The sequence below is a fragment of the Chlorocebus sabaeus genome, chromosome 9 (genome assembly GCF_047675955.1).
Source record: "Chlorocebus sabaeus isolate Y175 chromosome 9, mChlSab1.0.hap1, whole genome shotgun sequence".
In the NCBI taxonomy this organism is placed as follows: Eukaryota; Metazoa; Chordata; class Mammalia; order Primates; family Cercopithecidae; genus Chlorocebus; species Chlorocebus sabaeus.
Window position 1 is genome coordinate 91,865,869 of NC_132912.1, and position 21,407 is coordinate 91,887,275.

Below are 21,407 nucleotides of genomic sequence, written 5' to 3' on the forward strand. Positions count from 1 at the left end.
GTTTCTCGTCCCTGGCAGTGCATTAGAATTGCTTTGGGAGCTACTAAAAATGTTTCATGTTTAGGTCCCACCTCAAGGCAATTACATCAGAGTCTCTGAGTGAGGGCCTTGGTATTGGCTTGATTGAGTAAATCTAGGGTAGAGCCTAACATTCTACATTTTTAACAAGCTCCCAGGTGATGCTGATGCTGCCAGTCCCCAAGTCACCCATTGAGTGTTAAGGCTAGAGACTAGAGGAACAGGGGAGACATCTAAGCAATGGCGAGGTTTGTCTTGGTTTGTCTGCTAAATGATTGCTGGCCATTTCAACCTGGGGTTTCCTGTTCTGTGTTTAAACACCAACTGTATTACTGGTGTCATGCTGTGACTGTTGATATAAGCAGTGGATCTCAAAAATGCATGCAGCTCCTGCCCACCATTTTCATAGTCCACTTTTAATTAGCCGCTATAACTAATAGTTTCCAAACTGATTTTCTAGGCTTAGAAGTGGAAATAAACTGCACCCGGACCCAGAATACCAAGTGCAGATGTAAACCAAACTTTTTTTGTAACTCTGCTGTATGTGAACACTGTGACCCTTGCACCAAGTAAGTTGTAGTCTTTTTCTGATTAAACCACTAGCTATAACATGAGAGTTATCATTTTCCTAGGGAAGTAACACTGACTGAGAGTTAAGAATTAGGGTTCTAGTCTTGCTTTGCCACCAAGCAACTAGATGACTGTTTGCTCATTTAAACATTAGTGAACACTTCCTGTGTAGGTGACACTTTGCTGGCCACTTAAGCTAAAGATGTGAGCCAGACACATGCCTGGTATCAAGCTGTCAGTCCAGAAGATTATGAAATATTTGGAACTACTATTATTGTAGTCAAGAAAAGCAATGGCTATTGTATTTCAGCAGCATGAGAATAGCGTCAGAAGAGACTTATGTTCCAGGTGTTACAAATTATACAGGAAAACATTTCAGCTCTGCCTGAGGAGATGGAGGTGAAGACATAAATGTGTCTCATGGCTTGAGTCTTGAAGAAAGAAAAGAAAGAGCATTAACAGGTGCACACGGAAGGAATGCACATTATAGACAGGGGAACAGCAGCTGCAAAGAGACAAAGGAAGCACAGGAAAACAGAGTACATGGCTGGAGTGTAGGAAAGACTAAGAAGGGGTCAGGGCTGAATCATGAAGGGCCTTGTCTTTCAGGTTAAAGAAGTTGGTTTTGACCCAAAATTAGAGAACCTGACTTGTAATTCATCTTGAGAAGCTAATAGGCTTAAGAATTAAGAGCATGATGCTTTATGTTTTATTTGCTAGGAAAATTTTATGTACAGTTGTCCCAGGCTCTCCCCTGGCCCCAAGTGTCTGAGAATGCCCCTATGATGACAGGCTAGGTAGGCACTTGGGAAGCAACTGACTTAGTAAAATAATAACAATAATAGTAGTTCCAAATATTTCATAATCTTGATTTAATTTTCTTCTCATCATAACCTTTTGAAATAGATAATATTACTTCCATGTTATTGATGAGATAATAGGCTCATGACAGTCTGACTTCCCAAACTCACCTAGTCAGGTAACGGGCAGAGGCTGTGAACTCAGACAACCTGACTGTGAATGTCTGTCTGTCTGAAAGAAATCACATACGAACCTCTTGAGTCTCCTGATCACCACCGTATGCTAAAAGTAGCAGCCGCTAAGGGCCAGCTGAGTACCCTCCCTGAGCCGCATCATGGGCATGGCTATCACCTGGCCATTTTCTCAGCTATGGGAATTTTTTGGAATTACTCTTGGCAGTTTAAGAGCTAGTTTAAGCTGTAGGATTTATGTGTTCAGTTTATTACCAGGTTTAAGTTTATTTTTGTGTCTACTTCATCTCTCTTGTGTATCACTATTTTCCTATCTTCCTTTAACTCTTGAAATCTTAAAACAGAGTCATTCCTTATGATATTTTTCATCCAGCCATCCAAATTATATCAACTTGTGCCTGCTTTAGATACTACTCTAGAAATATTTGAGGGAATGTGTTTGCCAGAGATGCAAAGACGAATAAAATGGCCCCTAATTTATAACGTGCCATTGAAAATGATCAAGGAATCATTCCTACAGGCTTTTGAAATTCCCCTGTATTTTGTTTTCTAGGTGTAAACATGGAATCATCGAGGAATGCACACTCACCAGCAACACCAAGTGCAAAGAGGAAGGTAATTATTTTTTGACGGTTATATTCTCCTTTCCCTCATCCCCATGGAAAGATGTGAAGAAAAACCAATCACTCTTGATTATTTGAGAGTCCTTTGTTTAATCTTAAAGATTGCTTATTTTCATATAAATGTCCAATGTTCCAACCTTCAGATTCCAGATCTGATTTGCCGTGGTTATGTCTTCTTCTTCTCCTAATTCCACCAATTGTTTATGGTAAGTTCTTGCTTTGTTCAAACTGCAGATTGAAATAACTTGGGAAGTAGTTCACAAAGATTTGCCTTATTCTTACCTATAAAAAGCTACCAGTTTGGTAGATTTATGTATTGTTAACTTCTTGCCTCCGAATGCAGCCTTGAGAGCTGATAGATAAGAACAAATGAAATTATCCCTCAGCTAGTTTCTGAGCAACGGTTTTGGGGCATTGAGTGGTATTCTAATCCTTCCTATGAATAAGGGTTCTCTGCAGCAGTGTAGTTGGCCAAAAATCAGAAGTAATTCTTCACTATTCATTGAGATCTCCCTATGCAAAAAGAGAACACAAGAAGCAAAGGCATTCCCAAGAAACACATTGCAGGGAACGGTTAAAAAACTTGTACTTCTCTGCCTCCTCTTCCTTGGCCTAATGGCTTGTTTTTAATTATTTATCCTCCTTAACTTAAAATACTATGGGAACACATGTTATACAAAGGTGACTCAGTAGAGTCAGTAGAAAAGCCAAAATTAAGTATAATCATAATTAGTCTAGAAAAATCCCTTTAAGTCATTCATCAACTACAGGGTCACACCAACTTTCGGTAACTTAGAAATATCCAATTTTCCCTTCTCTGTCAGAACAATTCTGTGTTTCTTCAGTTCAGTTGAAGAAGAAAGTTTGCCTTGCCATTAGCAGTTGTTTAGCTGAAAATACATTTGGGATATTTAAACACTGTAATTGTGCTCAGAGACATACAGATTCTTCTACCTCACGTTGACGTTAATGCATACACCTATTGAGTATGTATACTTGAGTTATTTGTGTGTGTATTTCAATTTCTGGGCATCCATAGCAAGTTGATGTTGACTTGCTTGTCCTGCAGCTTCTGTGTCCTGCCATAGTCTTGCCGTCCACATCTTTGCTGGACAGGAAGCGGTGCTTGCCATATAAGTCAAAAACCGTCTCCATGCTAGGCCAGCTCGTGGTAATTAGATGACTAATTAAGATATGTCCTTTCACTAGAACACTTGACTTAGTGGTATGAAAGTTTCAAAATCAGCTGCCCCCTGTGGTGTTTGGCCACTTTTAAGTTTCAATGAGTTTCTCCTTTTCCCTTCTTATACTTCTCTTAGTATAAAAGTATGTTCTCACATGCATTCTACAAGACTGAGACCTGAGTTTGATAAAATGTCTTTGTTCTTTCAGTGGTGATAAAGAAAACATGCAGAAAGCACAGAAAGGAAAACCAAGGTCCTCATGAATCTACAACCTTAAATCCTGTAGGTATTGAAATAGGTATCAGCGTTCCTTGAAAAAAAAAAAAAAAGAGAAATTAGTGATTTGGCTTTTTGTTACCTCCTTTTACTTTTTTGTTTCTTGTTTGTTTGCTTCATTTTGTTTGAGATGGAGTCTTGCTCCATAGCCCAGGCTGGAGTGCAGTGGTTCAATCATGGCTCACTGCAGCCTCAAACTCCTGGGCTCAAGTGAACCTCCTGCCTCAGCTGGGACCCTGGGACTACAGGCATGCACCACCATGCCAGGTTAATTTTTTTTTTTTTTAATTTTTTATAGAGACAGGGTTCACTTTGTTGCCCAGGCTGGTCTCAAACTTTTGGCCTCAAGCAATCCTTCTGCCTCAGCCTCCCAAAGTGCTGGGATTATAGGTGTGAGTCATCACATCTGGCCTGTTACTTTCTTTATTTAAACATTGCTTGTGTTTGTGTGCGCATAGGTTAAAGGGGCCTCACAGATGAATTATGATATGGTACCCAATTTAAAAGTAAGCTTCTACACAAAAACCGTAAGAATCAACAAAGGAGGGAATTGAGAGTGTACTGAAAATGAGCTGAAAAAAGAACATGGCCAACCTCCATGTTCCGTGTTGTTGTTATCCCCACAGAGAAACAGCCTTTACCAGGCATGGGTTCAGTATCCAAGCCTGAGCAAAGAGATTGCTCTGAAAGTTTGTCATAAAGGCTTAACTTTCTCTGGCTGCCGGTTGACCTTATGTCTCACCATATCTTTTCCCAACATGGTATCAATACATTTCAGATAGCAAGAAATACACCAAGAAAAGAAACCAGTTGCGCTTAATGGAATTATTTTATTTGGGGCCAGGGCTCAGTGGGAGTTAGGATTCTTTGAATTAATATGGTAAGAAAAATTTCAATTTGAGCCATTTTCTGGTATTAAAAATAAGAATAGTTACAGGGAAGAAAATTTTAGAGTCGTTATATTTATCGTTTAATAAGTCTACATGAAAAATAACCTCAACCTGTTTTATGAATTCTTTAGGTTTCTTGCCTTTAAAAACTGAGACAATATTGCTTAGTTTCTGGCAAGGCTGGAACCTTTCAGAATAAAAATTAAATGGTAAAAGTATGCTTCTTAATCACTTAATCTAGCTTCCTAATTTTATACATCAAGCAACTGATTGTACTTCTTTCTGAATTAAGGAAAAATTAGAAGTTTACATTTAGAATATGCTAAAAATATATTTTTATTTGTCTTTCTCTGCTTCCATTTTTTGCTTTCTAGGAAACAGCAATAAATTTATCTGGTAAGGCTTTTATTGTTTTATTTCATAGAGATGGCTTCCTTTAGAGTAATAGGCCAATTTCAGAGTAAAATAATGTTGCTACTTTCAGTGACATATTGTGGGATCTTGTTATTTCTCATACAATTCTACCTGCTCAGCATAAAGCATTTGTCAGGCAATTTGTTTAAATTTATAATAAATACTCATAGATAAAAATAATCAAGTAACAATAGTACACAATGGTCTGAGGTTTAAGAAACTTCTCCTACATAATCAGCTAGATATATTACAGAACTCCTGCCTAAACGGATCTAGAGGTTAAAGTGCACTGTAGACTCAGGTATTATCAGTGTACCCAACTCTGTAACAGCATACATGATTCCATTCAGTTGTTCTTTGACCTGTGATTTAGGGATAAGATGATCATAAACTCTTTGCTTGTACTTTTAGATTTGTGGGTCATTGATCATTGGATCCATGAGAGATGTTATAGATGATCTTTTCCAATCCTCTTATTTTATAAATGAGAAAAGAAGACACAGAAATGTTATATATTGTGCCCAGGTTATTTAACAAATTACTGGGTACATGGCAGGATTTGGAGTTAGAACTCAAGATTGCCTTGTTTCTGTATTCCCACAGTCAGCTCTTCACAGATTTTTAGGACTTAGCTATATTCTGAAGTACTATAAAAAGAGAAATAAACATGGTTTTCAGTAATGGGAATTTCATTTAGAAAAACAAATTTTTAGACTATTTTCTGTTTTTCAGATGTTGACTTAAGTAAATATATCACCACTATCGCTGGACTCATGACACTAAGTCAAGTTAGAGACTTTGTTCGAAAGAATGGTGTCAGTGAAGCCAAAATAGATGAGATCAAGAATGACAATGTCCAAGACACAGCAGAACAAAAAGTTCAACTGCTTCGTAATTGGTATCAACTTCATGGAAAGAAAGATGCATGTGACACATTGATTAAAGGTCTAAAAACAGCCGATCTTTGTACTGTTGCAGAGAAAGTTCACGCTGTCATCCTCAAGGACATTACTAGTGACACAGAAAATTCGAACTTCGGAAATGAAGTCCAAAACTTGGTCTAGAGCAAAAAACAACAAATTCAGTTCTGAGTATATGCAATTAGTGTTTGAAAAGATTCTTAATAGCTGGCTGTAAATACTGCTTGGTTTCTTACTGGGTACATTTTATCATTTATTAGCTCTGAAGAGCCAACATATTTATAGATTTTTAATATCTCATGATTCTGCCTCCAAGGATATTTAAAATCTAGTTGGGAAGACAAATGTCATCAAGAGTAAATGCAGTGGCATGCTAACTACCCAAATAGGAGTGTATGCAGAGGACAAAAGATTAAGATTATCTTCTGGTATCTAACATATGATTCTGTAGTATGAATGTAATCAGTGTATATTAGTACAAATGTCTATCCACAGGCTAACCCCATTCCATGAATCAACAGAAGAAGCTATGACCTTCTGTTGGAATGTCAGTTACTGAACAGGCCACTTTGCCTCTAAATTACCTCTGATCATTCTAGAGATTTTACCATATTTCTAAACTTTGTTTACAACTCTGAGAGGATCATATTTATGTAAAGTATATGTATTCAGATGAAGAATTTAAATAAGGCTCTACCTCAGAGAATTTTGCACAGATTAATCGTATCATAGTATACAATATTTCAATTGTGAATTCACATAGAAAACATTAACTTATAATATTTTACTATCATATATGTGTATACATTTTACCGGCTCAAAACCACCTACTTCTTTCTCAGGTGTCAAAAGCATTTTGAGCAGGAGAGTATTGCTAGAGCTTTGCCACCTCTCCATTTTCTCCTTGGTGCTCATCTTAATGGCCCAATGTACCCCCAAACATGGAAGTATCATCAAAAAATTGCTTAAATCACCAAAAGGCAAGACTGCCCTTAGAAATTCTAGCCTGGTTTGGAGATACTAACTGCTCTCAGAGAAAGTAGCTTTGTGACATGTCATAAACCCGTGTCTGCAATCAAAGATGATAAAGCAGATTCTTATATTTCCCCCACTCCCCAAAATGTTCAATAATGTCCCATGTAAAACTTGCTACAAATGGCAGTTTATACATAGCAATGGTAAAATCATTATATGGATTTAGGAATTGCTCTTGTCATGCCCTGTAGGTTCTTAGACTTAAAAGCCTTCTCATTGCTGCTATCCTACATTTAAATACCTTTGAAAGTTTGTATTAAATGTGAATTTTAAGAAATAATATTTATATTTCTATAAATGTAAACTGTGAAGAGAGTTAAAAACTGAAGCAGATACCTAGAACCACCTAAAGAACTTCCATTTATAGAGGATTTTTTGCCCCTTGTGTTTGGAATTATAAAATATAGGTAAAAATTTCTGGTTTTCTCTTTTTTGGTAGGGGCTTGCTTTTTGGTTTTGTGTTCCTTTTCTCTAAATGTTGCTAAATATAACTTGTTTATGAATCTTTAATGCTTCTTGGGTTTCTTAGAAGATACTTCCTTTTTAACCTTAACACTTTTAGCAGGTAAATAATTATTTCCATAAGTTGCAACTGCCAAGAAGACCTCTTCCAAACAGCACATGATTATTTGTCAAACAGCGTCATATTCCAGATACTTGAATGTGGATAAGAAAGTATAAATTTCAAGGGGTAAGTTTTATTATTATTATTATTATTATTATTGTTATTATTTTATTATACTTTATGTTCTAGGGTACATGTGCACAACGTACAGGTTTGTTACATACATATACATGTGCCATATTGGTGTGCTGCACCCATTAACTCGTCATTTACATTAGGTATATCTCCTAATGCTATCCCTACCACCACCCCAACCCCACAACAGGCCCTGGTGTGTAATGTTCCCCTTCCTGTGTCCAAGTGTTCACATTGTTCAATTCCCACCTATGAGTGAGAACATGCGGTGTTTGGTTTTCTGTTCTTGCAATAGTTTCCTGAGAATGATGGTTTCCAGCTGCATCTATGTCCCTACAAAGGACATGAACTCATCCTTTTATATGGCTGCATAGTATTCCATGGTATATATTTGCCACATTTTCTTAATCCAGTCTGTCACTGATGGACATTTGGGTTCGTTCCAAGTCTTTGCTATTGTGAATAGTGCCACAATAAACATACGTGCACATGTGTCTTTATAGCAGCATGATTTATAATCCTTTGGGTATATACCCAGTAATGGGATGGCTGGGTCAAATGGTATTTCTAGTTCTAGATCCTTGAGGAATCGCCACACTGTCTTCCGCAATGGTTGACCTAGTTTACAATCCCACCAACAGTGTAAAAGTGTTCCTATTTCTCCATATCCTCTGTTGTTCCCTGACTTTTTAATGATCGCCATTCTAGCTGGTGTGAGATGGTATCTCCTTGTGGTTTTGATTTGCATTTCTCTGATGGCCAGTGATACTGAGCATTTTTTCATGTGTCTGTTGGCTGCATAAATGTCTTCTTTTGAGAAGTATCTGTTCATATCCTTTGCCCACTTTTTGATGGGGTGTTTGTTTTTTTCTTATAAATTTATTTGAGTTCTTTGTAGGTTCTGGTTGTTAGCCCTTTGTCAGATGAGTAGATCGCAAAAATGTTCTCCCATTCTGTAGGTTGCCAGTTCACTCTGATGGTAGTTTTGTGTGTGTGTGTGTGTTTTTTGTTTGTTTGTTTGTTTGTTTTGCTGTGCAGAAGCTCTTTAGTTTAATTAGATCCCATTTGTCAATTTTCGCTTTTGTCTTCATGTCTTCATGTGTTTTAGACATGAAGTCCTTGCCCATGCCTATGTCCTGAATGGTATTGCCTAGGTTTTCTTCTAGGGTTTTTATGGTTTTAGGTCTAACATTTAAGTCTCTAATCCATCTTGAATTAATTTCTGTGTAAGGTGTAAGGAAGGGATCCAGTTTCAGCTTTCTATATATGGCTAGCCAGTTTTCCCAGCACCATTTATTAAATAGGGAATCCTTCCCCCATTTCTTGTTTTTGTCAGATTTGTCAAAGATCAGATGGTTGTAGATGTGTGGTATTATTTCTGAGGGCTTTGTTCTGTACCATTTGTCTATATCTCTGTTTTGGTACCAGTACCATGCTGTTTTGGTTACTGTAGCCTTGTAGTATAGTTTGAAATCAGGTAGCGTGATGCCTCCAGCTTTGTTCTTTTTGGCTCAGGATTGTCTTGGCAATGTGGGCTCTTTTTTGATTCCATATGAACTTAAAGTAGTTTTTTCCAATTCTGTGAAGAAAGTCATTGGTAGCTTAATGGGGATGACATTGAATCTATAAATTACCTTGGGCAATATGGCCATTTTCACGATACTGATTCTTCCTATCCATGAGCATGGAATGTTCTTCCATTTGTTTGTGTCCTCTTTTATTTCATTCAGCAGTGGTTTGTAGTTCTCCTTGAAGAGGTCCTTTACATCCCTTGTAAGTTGGATTCCTAGGTATTTTATTCTCTTTGAAGCAATTGTGAATGGGAGTTCACTCACCATTTGGCTCTCTGTTAGTCTGTTATTATTGTATAAGAATGCTTGTGATTTTTGCACATTGATTTTGTATCCTGAGACTTTGCTGAAGTTTCTTATCAGCTTAAGGAGATTTTGGGCTGAGACAATGGAGTTTTCTAAATATACAATAATTTCATCTGCAAACAGGGACAATTTGACTTCTTCTTTTCCTAATTGAATATCCTTTATTTCTTTCTCTTGCTGATTGCCCTGGCCAGAACTTCCAACACTATGTTGAATAGGAGTGGTGAAAGAGGGCATCCTTGTCTTGTGCCAGTTTTCAAAGGGAATGCTTCCAGCTTTTGCCCATTCAGTATGATATTGACTGTGGGTTTGTCATAAATAGCTCTTATTATTTTGAGATACGTTCCATCAATACCAAATTTATTGAGAGTTTTTAGAATGAAGGGCTGTTGAATTTTGTCAAAGGCCTTTTCTGCATCTATTGAGATAATCATGTGGTTTTTGTCTTTGGTTCTGTTTATATGCTGGATTACATTTATTGGTTTGCATGTACTGAAACAGCCTTGCATCCCAGGGATGAAGCCCACTTGATCATGGTGGATAAACTCTTTGATGTGCTACTGGATTCACTTTGCCAGTATTTTATTGAGGATTTTTGCATTGATGTTCATCAGGGATATTGGTGTAAAATTCTTTTATGTTGTGTCTCTGCGAGGCTTTGGTATTAGGATGACGTCAACCTCATAAAATGAGTTAGGGAGGATTCCCTGTTTTTCTGTTGGTTGGAATAGTTTCAGAAGGAATGGTACCAACTCCTCCTTGTACCTCTGGTAGATATCGGCTGTGAATCTGTCTGGTCCTGGACTTTTTTTGGTTGGTAGGCTATTAATTATTGCCTCAATTTCAGAGCCTGTTATTGGTCTATTCAGGGATTCAACTTCTTCCTGGTTTAGTCTTGGAAGAGTGAATGTGTCCAGGAGTTTATCCATTTCTTCTAGGTTTTCTAGTTTATTTGTGTCGAGGTGTTTATAGTATTCTCTGATGGTAGTTTGTGTTTCTGTGGGATCAGTGGTAATATCCCCTTTATCATTTTTTATTGTATCTATTTGATTCTTCTCTCTTTTCTTCTTTATTAGTCTTGATAGTGGTCTATCAATTTTGTTGATCTTTTCAAACAACCAGTTCCTAGATTCATTGATTTTTTGAAGGGATTTTTGTGTCTTATCTCTTTCAGTTCTGCTCTGATCTTAGTTATTTCTTCCCCTCTGCTAGCTTTTGAATGTTTTTGCTCTTGCTTTTCTAGTTCTTTTAATTGTGATGTTAGAGTGTCAATTTTAGATCTTTCCTACTTTCTCTTGTGGGCATTTAGTACTATAAATTTTCCTCCACACACTGCTTTAAATGTGTCCCAGAGCTTCTGGTATGTTATATCTTTGTTCTCATTGATTTCAAAGAACATCTTTATTTCTGCCTTCATTTTGTTATGTACCCAGTAGTCATTCCGGAGCAGGTTGTTCAGTTTCCATGTAGTTGAGTGGTTTTGAGTGAGTTTCTTAATCCTGAGTTCTAGTTTGATTGCACTGTGGTCTGAGAGACAATTTGTTATAATTTCTGTTCTTTTGCATTTACTGAGGAGTGCTTTACTTCCAACTATGTGGTCAGTTTTGGAATAAGTGCAATGCAGTGCTGAGAAGAATGTATATTCTGTTGATTTGGAGTGGAGAGTTCTGTAGATGTCTATTATGTCCGCTTGATGCAGAGTTGAGTTCAATTCCTGGATATCCTTGTTAACTTTCTGTCTTGTTGATCTGTCTAATATTGACAGTGGGGTGTTAAAGTCTCCCATTATTATTGTGTGGGAGTCTAAGTCTCTTTGTAAGTCTCCAAGGATTTGCTTTTTGAATCTGGGTGCTCCTGTATTGGGTGCATATGTATTTAGGATAGTTAGCTCTTCTTGCTGAATTGATCCCTTTACCATTACGTAATGGCCTTCTTTGCCTCTTTTGATCTTTGTTGGTTTAAAGTCTGTTTTATCAGAGACTAGGATTGCAACCCCTGCCTTTTTTTGTTTTGCATTTGCTTGGTAGATCTTCCACCATCCCTTTAATTTGAGCCTATGTGTGTCTCTGCATGTGAGATGGGTCTCCTGATTATGGCAAACTGATGGGTCTTGACTGTATCCAGTTTGCCAGTCTGTGTCTTTTAATTGTAGCATTTAGCCCATTTACATTTAAGGTTAATATTGTTATGTGTGAACTTGATCCTGTCCTGATGATGTTAGCTGGTTATTTTGCTCGTTAGTTGATGCAGTTTCTTCCTAGCATCAATGGTCTTTACATTTTGGCATATCTTTGCAGTGGCTGTTACCGGTTGTTCCTTTCCATGTTTAGTGCTTCCTTCAGGAGCTCTTATAGGGCAGGTCTGGTGGTGACAAAATCTCTCTGCATTTGCTTGTCTGTAAAGGATTTTATTTCTCCTTCACTTATGAAATTTAGTTTGGCTGGATATGAAATTCTGGGTTGAAAATTCTTTTCTTTAAGGATGTTGAATATTGGTCCCCACTCTCTTCTGGCTTGGAGAGTTTCTGCCGAGAGATCCACTGTTAGTCTGATGGGCTTCCCTTTGTGAGTAACCCGACCTTTCTCTCTGGCTGCCCTTAACATTTTTTCCTTCATTTCCACTTTGGTGAATCTGACAATTATGTGTCTTGGAGTTGCTCTTCTCGAGGAGTATCTTTGTGGCATTCTCTGTATTTCCTGAATTTGAATGTTGGCCTGCCTTGCTAGGTTGGGGAAGTTCTCCTGGATAATATCCTGCAGAGTGTTTTCCAACTTGGTTCCATTCTCCCAGTCACTTTCAGGTACACCAGTCAGATGTAGATTTGGTCTTTTAACATAGTCCCATATTTCTTGGAGGCTTTCTTCATTTCTTTTTACTCTTTTTTCTCTAAACTTCTCGCTTCATTTCATTCATTTGATCCTCTAGCACAGATACCCTTTCTTCCAGTTGACCAAATCGGTTACTATAGTTCTCATGTCATGATTTTCAGCTCTATCAGGTCATTTAAGGACTTCTCTACGTTGGTTATTCTAGTTAGCCATTCATCAAATCTTTTTCAAGGTTTTTAGCTTCTTTGCTGTGGGTTCGAACTTCCTCCTTTAGCTCAGAGAAGTTTGATCGTCTGAAGCCTTCTTCTCTCAACTCGTCAAAGTCATTCTCCATCCAGCTTTGTTCCATTGCTTGTGATGAGCTGCGTTCCTTTAGAGGGGGAGAGGCGCTCTGATTTTTAGAATTTTCAGCTTTTCGGCACTGTTTTGGTCTTTGATGATGGTGACATACAGATGGGGTTTTGGTGTGGATGTCCTTTCTGTTTGTTAGTTTTCCTTCTAACAGTCAGGACCTTCAGCTGCAGGTCTGTTGGAGTTTGCTTGAGGTCCACTCCAGACCCTGTTTGCCTGGGTATCAGCAGCAGAGGCTGCAGAAGAGTGAATAATGCTGAACAGCAAGTGTTGCTGCCTAATTGTTCCTCTGGAAGCTTCATCTCAGAGGGGTACCTGGCCCTGTGAGATATGAGGTGTCAGTCTGCCCCTAGTGGGGACTGTCTCCCAGTTAGGCTACTCAGGGGTCAGGGACTCACTTGAACAGGCAGTCTGTCCATTCTCAGATCTCAAACTCCATCCTGGGAGAACCACTACTCTCTTCAAAGCTGTCAGACAGGGACATTTAAATCTGCAGAGGTTTTTGCTACCTTTTGTTTTACTGTGCCCTGTCCCCAGAGGTGGAGTCTACAGAGGCAGGCAGGCCTCCTTGAGTTGTGGTGGGCTCCACCCAGTTTGAGCTTCCCGGCTGCTTTGTTTACCTACTCAAGCCTCAGCAATGGAGGGCGCTCCTCCCCCAGCCTCACTGCCACCTTGCAGTTGGATCTCAGACTGCTCTGCTAGCAATGAGGGAGGGCTCCGTGGGTGTGGGACCCTCTGGGCCAGGCACGGGATATAATCTCCTGGTGTGCCGTTTGCTAAGACCCTTGGTAAAGCACAGTATTAGGGTGGGAGTGACCTGATATTCCGGGTGTTGTGTGCCACGATTTCCCTTGGCTAGGAAAGGGAATTCCCTTCCCCCTTGCACTTCCCAGGTGAGGCGACGCCTCGCTCTGCTTCGGCTCTCGCTCAGTGGGCTGCACCCAGTGTCCTGCACCTACTTTCCAACACGCCCCAGTGAGATAAACCCGGTACCTCAGTTGGAAATGCAGAAATCACCGTCTTCTGTGTCGCTCACGATGGGAGCTGGAGGCTGGAGCTGTTTCTATTTGGCCATCTTGGAACCGCCCCTCGGTTTTATTGTTAAGAAAGCCAAATGTGGATTTTGAAATATTCTTTCCTGCATATTATCCATTCTAAGTACATGCTGGCCAGTAGGCTAACTTTCTTTTCCAAAATTTAATTTTAATAATACATTCTATTTAACCCATGAGTCCCAAAGTATTAACATTTCAACATGTAGGCATGTCAGTGAGATAGTTGTGCTTTGCTTACGGTTCCCTCCTGTGTTATGGTCTGGAAAGTGTCTTTAGGCAGAAATTCTGAGTGATCATAGGGTTTGCTCATTAATTTCTCTTCTCTGAGCGATCACAGTCTGTGCTGCCTGCTCTCTAGTTTTGTATCTCTAGACAGAAGGAGGGCACGTCAGGTACTAGTTATTCTTCATGGCCAGAAGTGCAAGTTCTACTTTGCAAGTCAAAATTAAGTTAGAGAACACCCTATTCCACTTTGGTGAACTCAAAGCAAGAACTTTTAGTTCCTTTGGGAGAAGGGCAATGGAGAAGTCTTTGTACTTGGTGATGTGGCTTTTTTCCTCATGGCTTCACCTAGTGGCCCCAAGCATGACTTCTCACATGTCAGTGATCACAGCCATGTTTCCGAGTTGAGGTGACCTCATGGTCCAGAATCATCCTCATTCTAATGAACCTGGTTCTCTTTGTGGTGGGCATATCGGGTAGGAGAATCACTTAAAGGTCACCCATGAACTTCAGAAAAAAGGCTATTTGCAGAAGGAGTTCACAGATCACATTGAAAGCATTGCATATTCAAACATCTTGGTCTTCCTTATTGGCACGCTCACAGGGTCTTCTGACCTCTGATTAGATCAGATGCTTTTTAGATATTGAATCATCAGTTTCTGTACAGCTATCTGAATAAGGCACATAATTAATGAAATTTAGAATTTTTTCTATGCTCACTCCTGAATGGTAATTTGTTTTGGTTTAGAATTCTATACCAGGCCATTTGTAATTTTCCTCAGCACTTTAAAAATGTTAAACTATGTTTTCTTAACATCTGTTGCTGTTGATGATGTTTGCCGTTGGTGTAAATATCATTCCTTTGCAGGTAATCTTTAACTTTTTTCCCCTGGTAATTTTTAAAGCTTCCCCTACCACTTTTCTATGTGTTCTGCAGTTTCAGAGCAACGACTTTCAATGTGGATCTAGTTTTACTTAATCTATTTAATCAGATTTAATTTAATTAGAAAGGCAGAGGCTTTCATCATTTCTGGAAAAATTCCAGCTATTTTCTCTTTGAATAGAGCATCTTTACCATTCTCATTCTCTTCTTCTGAAACTGTTATTATTATCTGTTGAAACTTCTTGAGTTATTTTCTAGGTCTCTTAATTTTTTTAAAACTATAATTGTCTCTATATGTTGCATTTTAGGGAATTTCTCATTACTCTCTTTAAATTTACTCTTAGTTTTTACTAAACCAGGCTAGAATAGTGTATCCACTGAGGTATGTATTTTGTTTTCTATGTTTTTCATTCTTAATATTTCTTATTGCCCCTTTTATATTTTTACATGTATATGTTTCATTCCTACTTTTTAAATTTTTTTCTTCTTTCTTTTTCTTTCTCTCTCTCTCTCTCTCTTTTTTTTTCCAGTACAGACAGACTTTATTAGTACAGCAGAGGTGCCCACAGAGCAGGCAGAAGGGATCAGTGCCTGGATCTGTCCCTTCCTCTTTCTGCCCTCACTGGGCCCTAGGAGGATGGGGCCTGACCTGGACCAGTTTCTCTTGTTCCACCTGAAACATATGAGAATGGAGAACTCAGTGCTGGCCTTGCTTCTGGCTCCTCTTGTCATAACTCTAATGTTATCACTTCATTGAAGGGTTTAGACTGCTCCTTCCCCAGTCCCTAGGCAGGGAACTCTAGCCACTTGGGAGAGACAACTCTTTGAGGCCTGGACTTAGTCATATCCTTTAGACACCTCCTACCCCACCCCACACCATTTAGTTCTCTGGGACTCAACACACTTTCTTTATTTTATTGACAGTTTATCATAGTTTAATATATCTTATTCCATTATTTATCTTCTTGAAGATCCTACTGAGTTATTTTAAAGTATTTTTTAGAGTTGCTCTATTATTTTAATTTTAATTGCAGTGATTTCATGCTGACTTTGTACCCTGGTTTTCCTCGTGTGATTTTCCTCATGAATTTTTGAAATTTGTAGGCTCATCTTGAATAGTCCGTTTTTTTTTCTGTCTGCACTCACTTCTCCTTATCTAATAGTTTTGTGTGTTCTTTTGCCAGTTCTTCCAGAGTCATCAGTTCTGAGCCAGGATTTACTGAGATAATCTTGAGGCTCATACATTTCGGTGATATCAGGACTATCACAGATTCAGTCATGCATTTGGGGGCAGCTTGGGTCAGCTACTGGTCATAGGCTGTGCCAAATCTTCCCAGATCCTTAGGCCTGTAGCTTTCTAGAAGCCACAGTCTCAGGGAGTGTTTGTCAGTAGCTCTTAGCCATCTTCCACAAGACAGAAAGTTCTAAGAGAGAAGAAGGAAAAGAAACTGGTTAGGCAGACAGTTAGGATGGGTCCTTGGTAAAATTCCTTCAAACAGAGAAATAGCCTGAAAAAAAAAAAATCAAAGCTACAGGCACATATAGAGCAGCCTGGGGAAAAATTAAGATTTAGCTGCAGAGATAAGGGAGCAAGGCCTGACAAAGAAGTCTTTGTTCTTTGGATAATCAGCAGGCTCTCAGGAAAAAGTTTCCTCCCCTTTCCAGACATGTACATGATGGGCTCCATGGGAACCTGCACAGGGAGAGGGGCTTACCTAAAACATACCTACAGTTTCACAAACAAGAGAAGCTATACTTTGTGCTTACCTAAGACATACATGCAGCTGCACAGGTAAGGAGAGTTACACAGGCAGCTACTACACAGTTAAGGGAAGTTACACAAACAGCTACAGAGATGAAAGGAGTTTTTTCCTATAAAAGCTTTTGGATTCAACAATAAAAGTGGCAACCCTCTTCCGGGCCCCCTCTTTGCTGTGGAGAGCTTTCTTCTTTCAATTATTAAACTTTTACTCCAACCTCACCCTTGTGTCCAGGCTCCTTAATTTTCTTGGTCATGAGACAAAGAACTCTGGGTACTATCTCAGACAACAAGACTGAAACATTGTGGTACACTGGCAAGACTGCACACTTCTACATCAGCCCATGGTTTTAAGAAGGGAGCCTGGTTCCTGTTCTGCCTCAGGTGGGGCACATTTATTCTGTACCAAACCTAAAAGCAGTCTTTGCTTTGCTTCCAAGCATTGATCCAACTAAGCTTTGGCTTGTTGTGCCCAAGTCATCATCTTGCAGTTGTTTCCATTCTTATAGCATGAAAGGATTGATCTTATTTTTGAGCTTGGCTATGCCTTTTTATTTTCCTTTAAAGATGTTTTATGTATCATTGCTATTTGCTTAGATTGGTAGGAGGTGGCCCTCAAGAAATGAACTTACAATTCTGTATTAACCCCAGGCCCCATTAGATAACTAGCAACTGTTTTGTTTTGTTTTACATTTTTAAGTTAAAACTAAGGATCAAGTTGTTTTTCAGTTATATAGGGCCCTTTGACAGGACTTGATGTGGTTTGGATCTGTGTCCCCACCCAAATCCCATGTTGAATTGTAATCCCTAATGTTGGAGGTAGTGCCTGATGGGAGGTGATTGGATCATGGGGATGGAGTTCTCATTAATGGTTTAGCACCAATCCCTTGGTGCTGTTCTTGTGATAGCAAGTGAGTGATTGTGAGATCTGGTTGTTTTAGAAGTGTGTAGCACCGGCTGGGCACAGTGGCTCACACCTGTAATGCCAGCACTTTAGGAGGCTGAGGCAGGCAGATCATCTGAGGTCAGGAGCTCAAGACCAGCCTGGCCAACATGGTGAAACCCCATCTCTACTAAAGATACAAAAAACTATCTGGATGTGGTGGCACATGCCTGTAGTCCCACTATCTGGATGTGGTGGCACACGCCTGTAGTCCCAACTACTCTGGAGGGTGAGGCAGGGAGAATCACTTGAAACCAGGAGGCGGAGGTTGCAGCGAGTTGAGATCACACCATTGCACTCCAGCCTGGGCAACAGAGTGAGACTCCATCTCAGAAAGAAAAAGAGAAGTGTGTAGCACCTCCCCTGACCCTTGCTCCTGCTCTGGTCATGTAAGACATGCATGCTTTCCTTTCACCTCCCGCCATGTTTGTAAGTTTCCTGAGGCCTTCCCAGAAGCAGAAGAAGCTATACTTCCTGTACCGCTTCCAGAACCATGAGCCAATTAAATATCTTTTATTTATAAATTACCCAGTCTCAGCTGGGTGAGGTGGCTCATGCTTGTAATTCTAGCATTTTGGGAGGCCAAGGCAGGCAGATCACAAGGTCAGGTGTTTGAGACCAGCGTAGCCAACATAGTGAAACCCCATCTCTACTAAAAATACAAAAAATTAGCCGGGTGTGGTGGCAGGCACCTGTAATCCCAGCTATTCAGGAGGCTGAGGCAGGCGAACTGCTTGAACCCAGGAGGCAGAGGTTGAAGTGATCCAAGATCGCGCCATTGCACTCCAACCTGGGCAACAGAGCGAGACTCCATTTCAAAATTTAAATAAATAAATAAACAAAAAATTACCCAGTCTCAGTTATTTCTTTATACCAATGCAAGAACAGACTAATACAGGACTCAAGAGACAAGAACAGAGACTGTGGGGTTTCCCACATACGTGTGCATCTTATGATAGTGGTGAATTGAGAGTCATACAGATCTGGGATCAAATATTTACTTTCTTCATAAAGGTAGAAACAAATGACTTAATCTCTTTGAGTCTTAATTTCCTTATATATAAAATGGAAAAAAATGTTTCAACGTTTTTCAGTTTTTGTGAAGATTGAAGCATATATGAAGTATCTACCGTAGTATTTAGCTCTGGACCTTGATAGATGGTAACGACAACAATAAAAAATCTCAGATGCTTAAGCAAAATGGAAATTTATCGACATATCTTACTAGCTGTTCAGATATGGGGTGGCTTTGACTAACCTAAACCAGTGGCTCCAGTCAAGATTCCTTGTTTTCTTGAATCTAACCTCTTCATTTATATACTTCTTGTCCATCTCTTCATATATTTGCTTGCCAAACTGATAGTGACAAGGTGCCTGCAACCATTCTCGACCTGTCTACATATCACAGTCCAGAAGAAATGACACTTATGCCCCCAGTCCTCCAAGCACCTCCCCTGACCCTTGCTCTTGCTGGTCCTTGCTTCTGAGAGCCATTATTATTGAACTGTTTAGATCACAAACAGCCTCTGAATTAATGACTTATGATTGGGGAATTGGATAAGTCGATTGGCTTAATCCACAGGCCCCATTCTTGGAGCCTGGGGTAGAATCAATTTCCCCTGAGTGTCAAAAGATTACGAGTGGGGAGGCAGGAGGACTTCTGTTAAGAGGATGATAGAGGGTTCTGGGTAGGAGTGTCAGGATGTGTTTAGGTACTCAAGCTGGCTTAAACTATAGAAAAAATGTATTACCTCATATGACAGGCAGTCCAAAGGTGTGGCTCACTGAAGCCTGCTTGTACCAGCTCACAAGAGCCAATTATTAAATTCTTAGGAATTTTGAAAGCCAGTTGTTAAATCGTTGATAGCCTGATATTGTCATACTGGGAGTATTTACACAATAGAAATTGTCAAAGGCTACAGATCAGGAATCTCCCCCGACCCCCACAAAGACAGTTACTGGTTACTGGGCAGAAGTCAGGGTTGGTGGCTGATTCAGTGTCTCAATGATATTATCAGGGACACAGGATTATTTTCTAGTTTTCCAATCTGTAGCTTCAACACTGGCATTAGACTAGAGTTGTTTGTTTTTGCACGGTCATCCAAAGGCTTTATCAGTAAATCAACAGTGTGATTCCTTTTCCATATCAAACAGCAAAGAAAAAGAGGGAAAAACAGGAAAAAAATTCTCCCCTCAGATATATACCTGGCCTTTTAGTATGATTGAGCCAAATTTAGTCATCTGCCTACCTGTGTGGTCTGCCATATACTGATTGACTTAGGCAACTCGGGAGCCACCTCTGGAGCTGTGGACCGGATCAGTTTCTCCTAAGCTTTATGAGTTATGGGAAAAAGTAGATCAAAATGGAAATACTACTAGGAAAACAAAAGGGTGAAATGGATGCTGGATAGTTTCCTCTGTAGAAAAGAACGAACAATATCAACTACACATATTCTCCACGTCCCTCACAAGTTGAGTAAGCACTTATAGAGAAAATCTGGATCCTAGGACAAAAGGAAGTTCGTTGTTATTGACCTTACTATGTTTCAGAACCCCTAAAATAGACAAATGGACTTTTTTATGAAGTAAAGAGATCTTCAAGAGTCTTTACACTTCTTAAATGACTCTCAACTGAGTCTAGGTCAAGTCATGGCTGCTGGAGAATGTTTTTGATTGGATATCTTTGAAGGAGGCCTTGAGGCAAGGTTTGGGTACAAGTGGTTCATTTAAGAGGTGATTCCAGGAAACATGATGATGATGTTGTAAAGTAAGACAGGGAATAAAGAAAAGCCCATAGTGCAGGCCCTGATAACCATGCTATTGCTATAGACAAGTGGGACCCAATTCTACTGGGGTCCCTCTGAAAGGCTACATAGGACAAACCTTCACATTGCACCAACAAGGCACAGGGAAGCTGAGTCTTGACACCAACTCCAGTCTTTCACTGGTTGAGGGGCCTTTCTAGGGCATTAACTCCCTAATACTTCTGGCTATCTTCTTCCCTCCAGTTTTGGTAGCCTGAGGACAGGCATCTTTAGGCAGAGAGATGCAGGAGGCCATGTGTCACATTTGTTAGCAGGTGATCTCTCAATGACCAAGTGTCCAATAGTGTCTATGACAAAGAGCAGGCTGTTGAGATGTCTAAGTATAGAAGGACTAGGCTGTCTCATGGGATAACTCATTCTGTGTGAAAAAGGTCATGGGCATGGTGAATTTTGTTTAGTAAGAACACTTTAGTTGGTGACGTTAGTTTTCAGTATAGATTGGCATCTATTGCTTAAATCTCTTGCCCGTGGATGAAGGCCTGGGTTCCAGGCAAAGAGAAATCAATAAAGAAAGTCGAAAGAGCTATTCTACAAAGCTTGGAAAAACACTGGTCTCTCATCCCTGTGACAAAATATAGTGCAGATTTATCCAGACATCCAATCTTCCTTTCCTTTCCTCCCTTTTCCTCCCCTCTCCTCCATAACACATGCATATTGTCCAAACCACCATCTTGCTTTGCCATAATGGGAATTCCACTCTGGTGGGTGTCCAAAGGCCACTTCCTGTGGAATTCCTACCCTTATGCCATCTAAACCATGCACCTCTGATAAGCGCTCACATATAATTCTCTTCTGTAGATGTTTAATTATCTCCCCTTTGCTAGGCCATAAGCCACCTGAGGGCAGAAATCATGATTAGCACAGAATAGGTGTTCAGTCAACATTTCTTGAATGAATCAGTTAATGAAGGAACATGTGTGTGCAGTAGTCATTTGTGTTCTTGTATAACTGGAATTTGATGGAAAAGTCATAGTGAGTGTTAGGGAAGTTGAACTTTTTTTTTTTAAAGATCGTATCATTAATTTATCACATGTATCCAAGC

The 21,407-nt window shown here is 39.5% G+C and overlaps 1 protein-coding gene across 5 annotated transcripts in view; it reads left to right on the plus strand.

The window, feature by feature from the left end:
* Positions 1–7,432, plus strand: part of LOC103216223 (AMSH-like protease) — a 139,932-nt gene extending 132,500 nt beyond the window's left edge. For all 5 annotated transcript variants that reach the window (XM_038009235.2, XM_038009239.2, XM_038009236.2 and 2 more), the window contains 6 exons: positions 479–587; positions 2,134–2,195; positions 2,347–2,409; positions 3,596–3,669; positions 4,928–4,949; positions 5,700–7,432. In XM_038009235.2, coding sequence (XP_037865163.2) covers positions 479–587; positions 2,134–2,195; positions 2,347–2,409; positions 3,596–3,669; positions 4,928–4,949; positions 5,700–6,031 — 662 coding nt within the window. In that variant the 3' untranslated portion in view covers positions 6,032–7,432. The remainder of the gene's footprint in view (positions 1–478; positions 588–2,133; positions 2,196–2,346; positions 2,410–3,595; positions 3,670–4,927; positions 4,950–5,699) is intronic.
* The last annotated feature ends 13,975 nt before the right edge of the window (positions 7,433–21,407 follow it).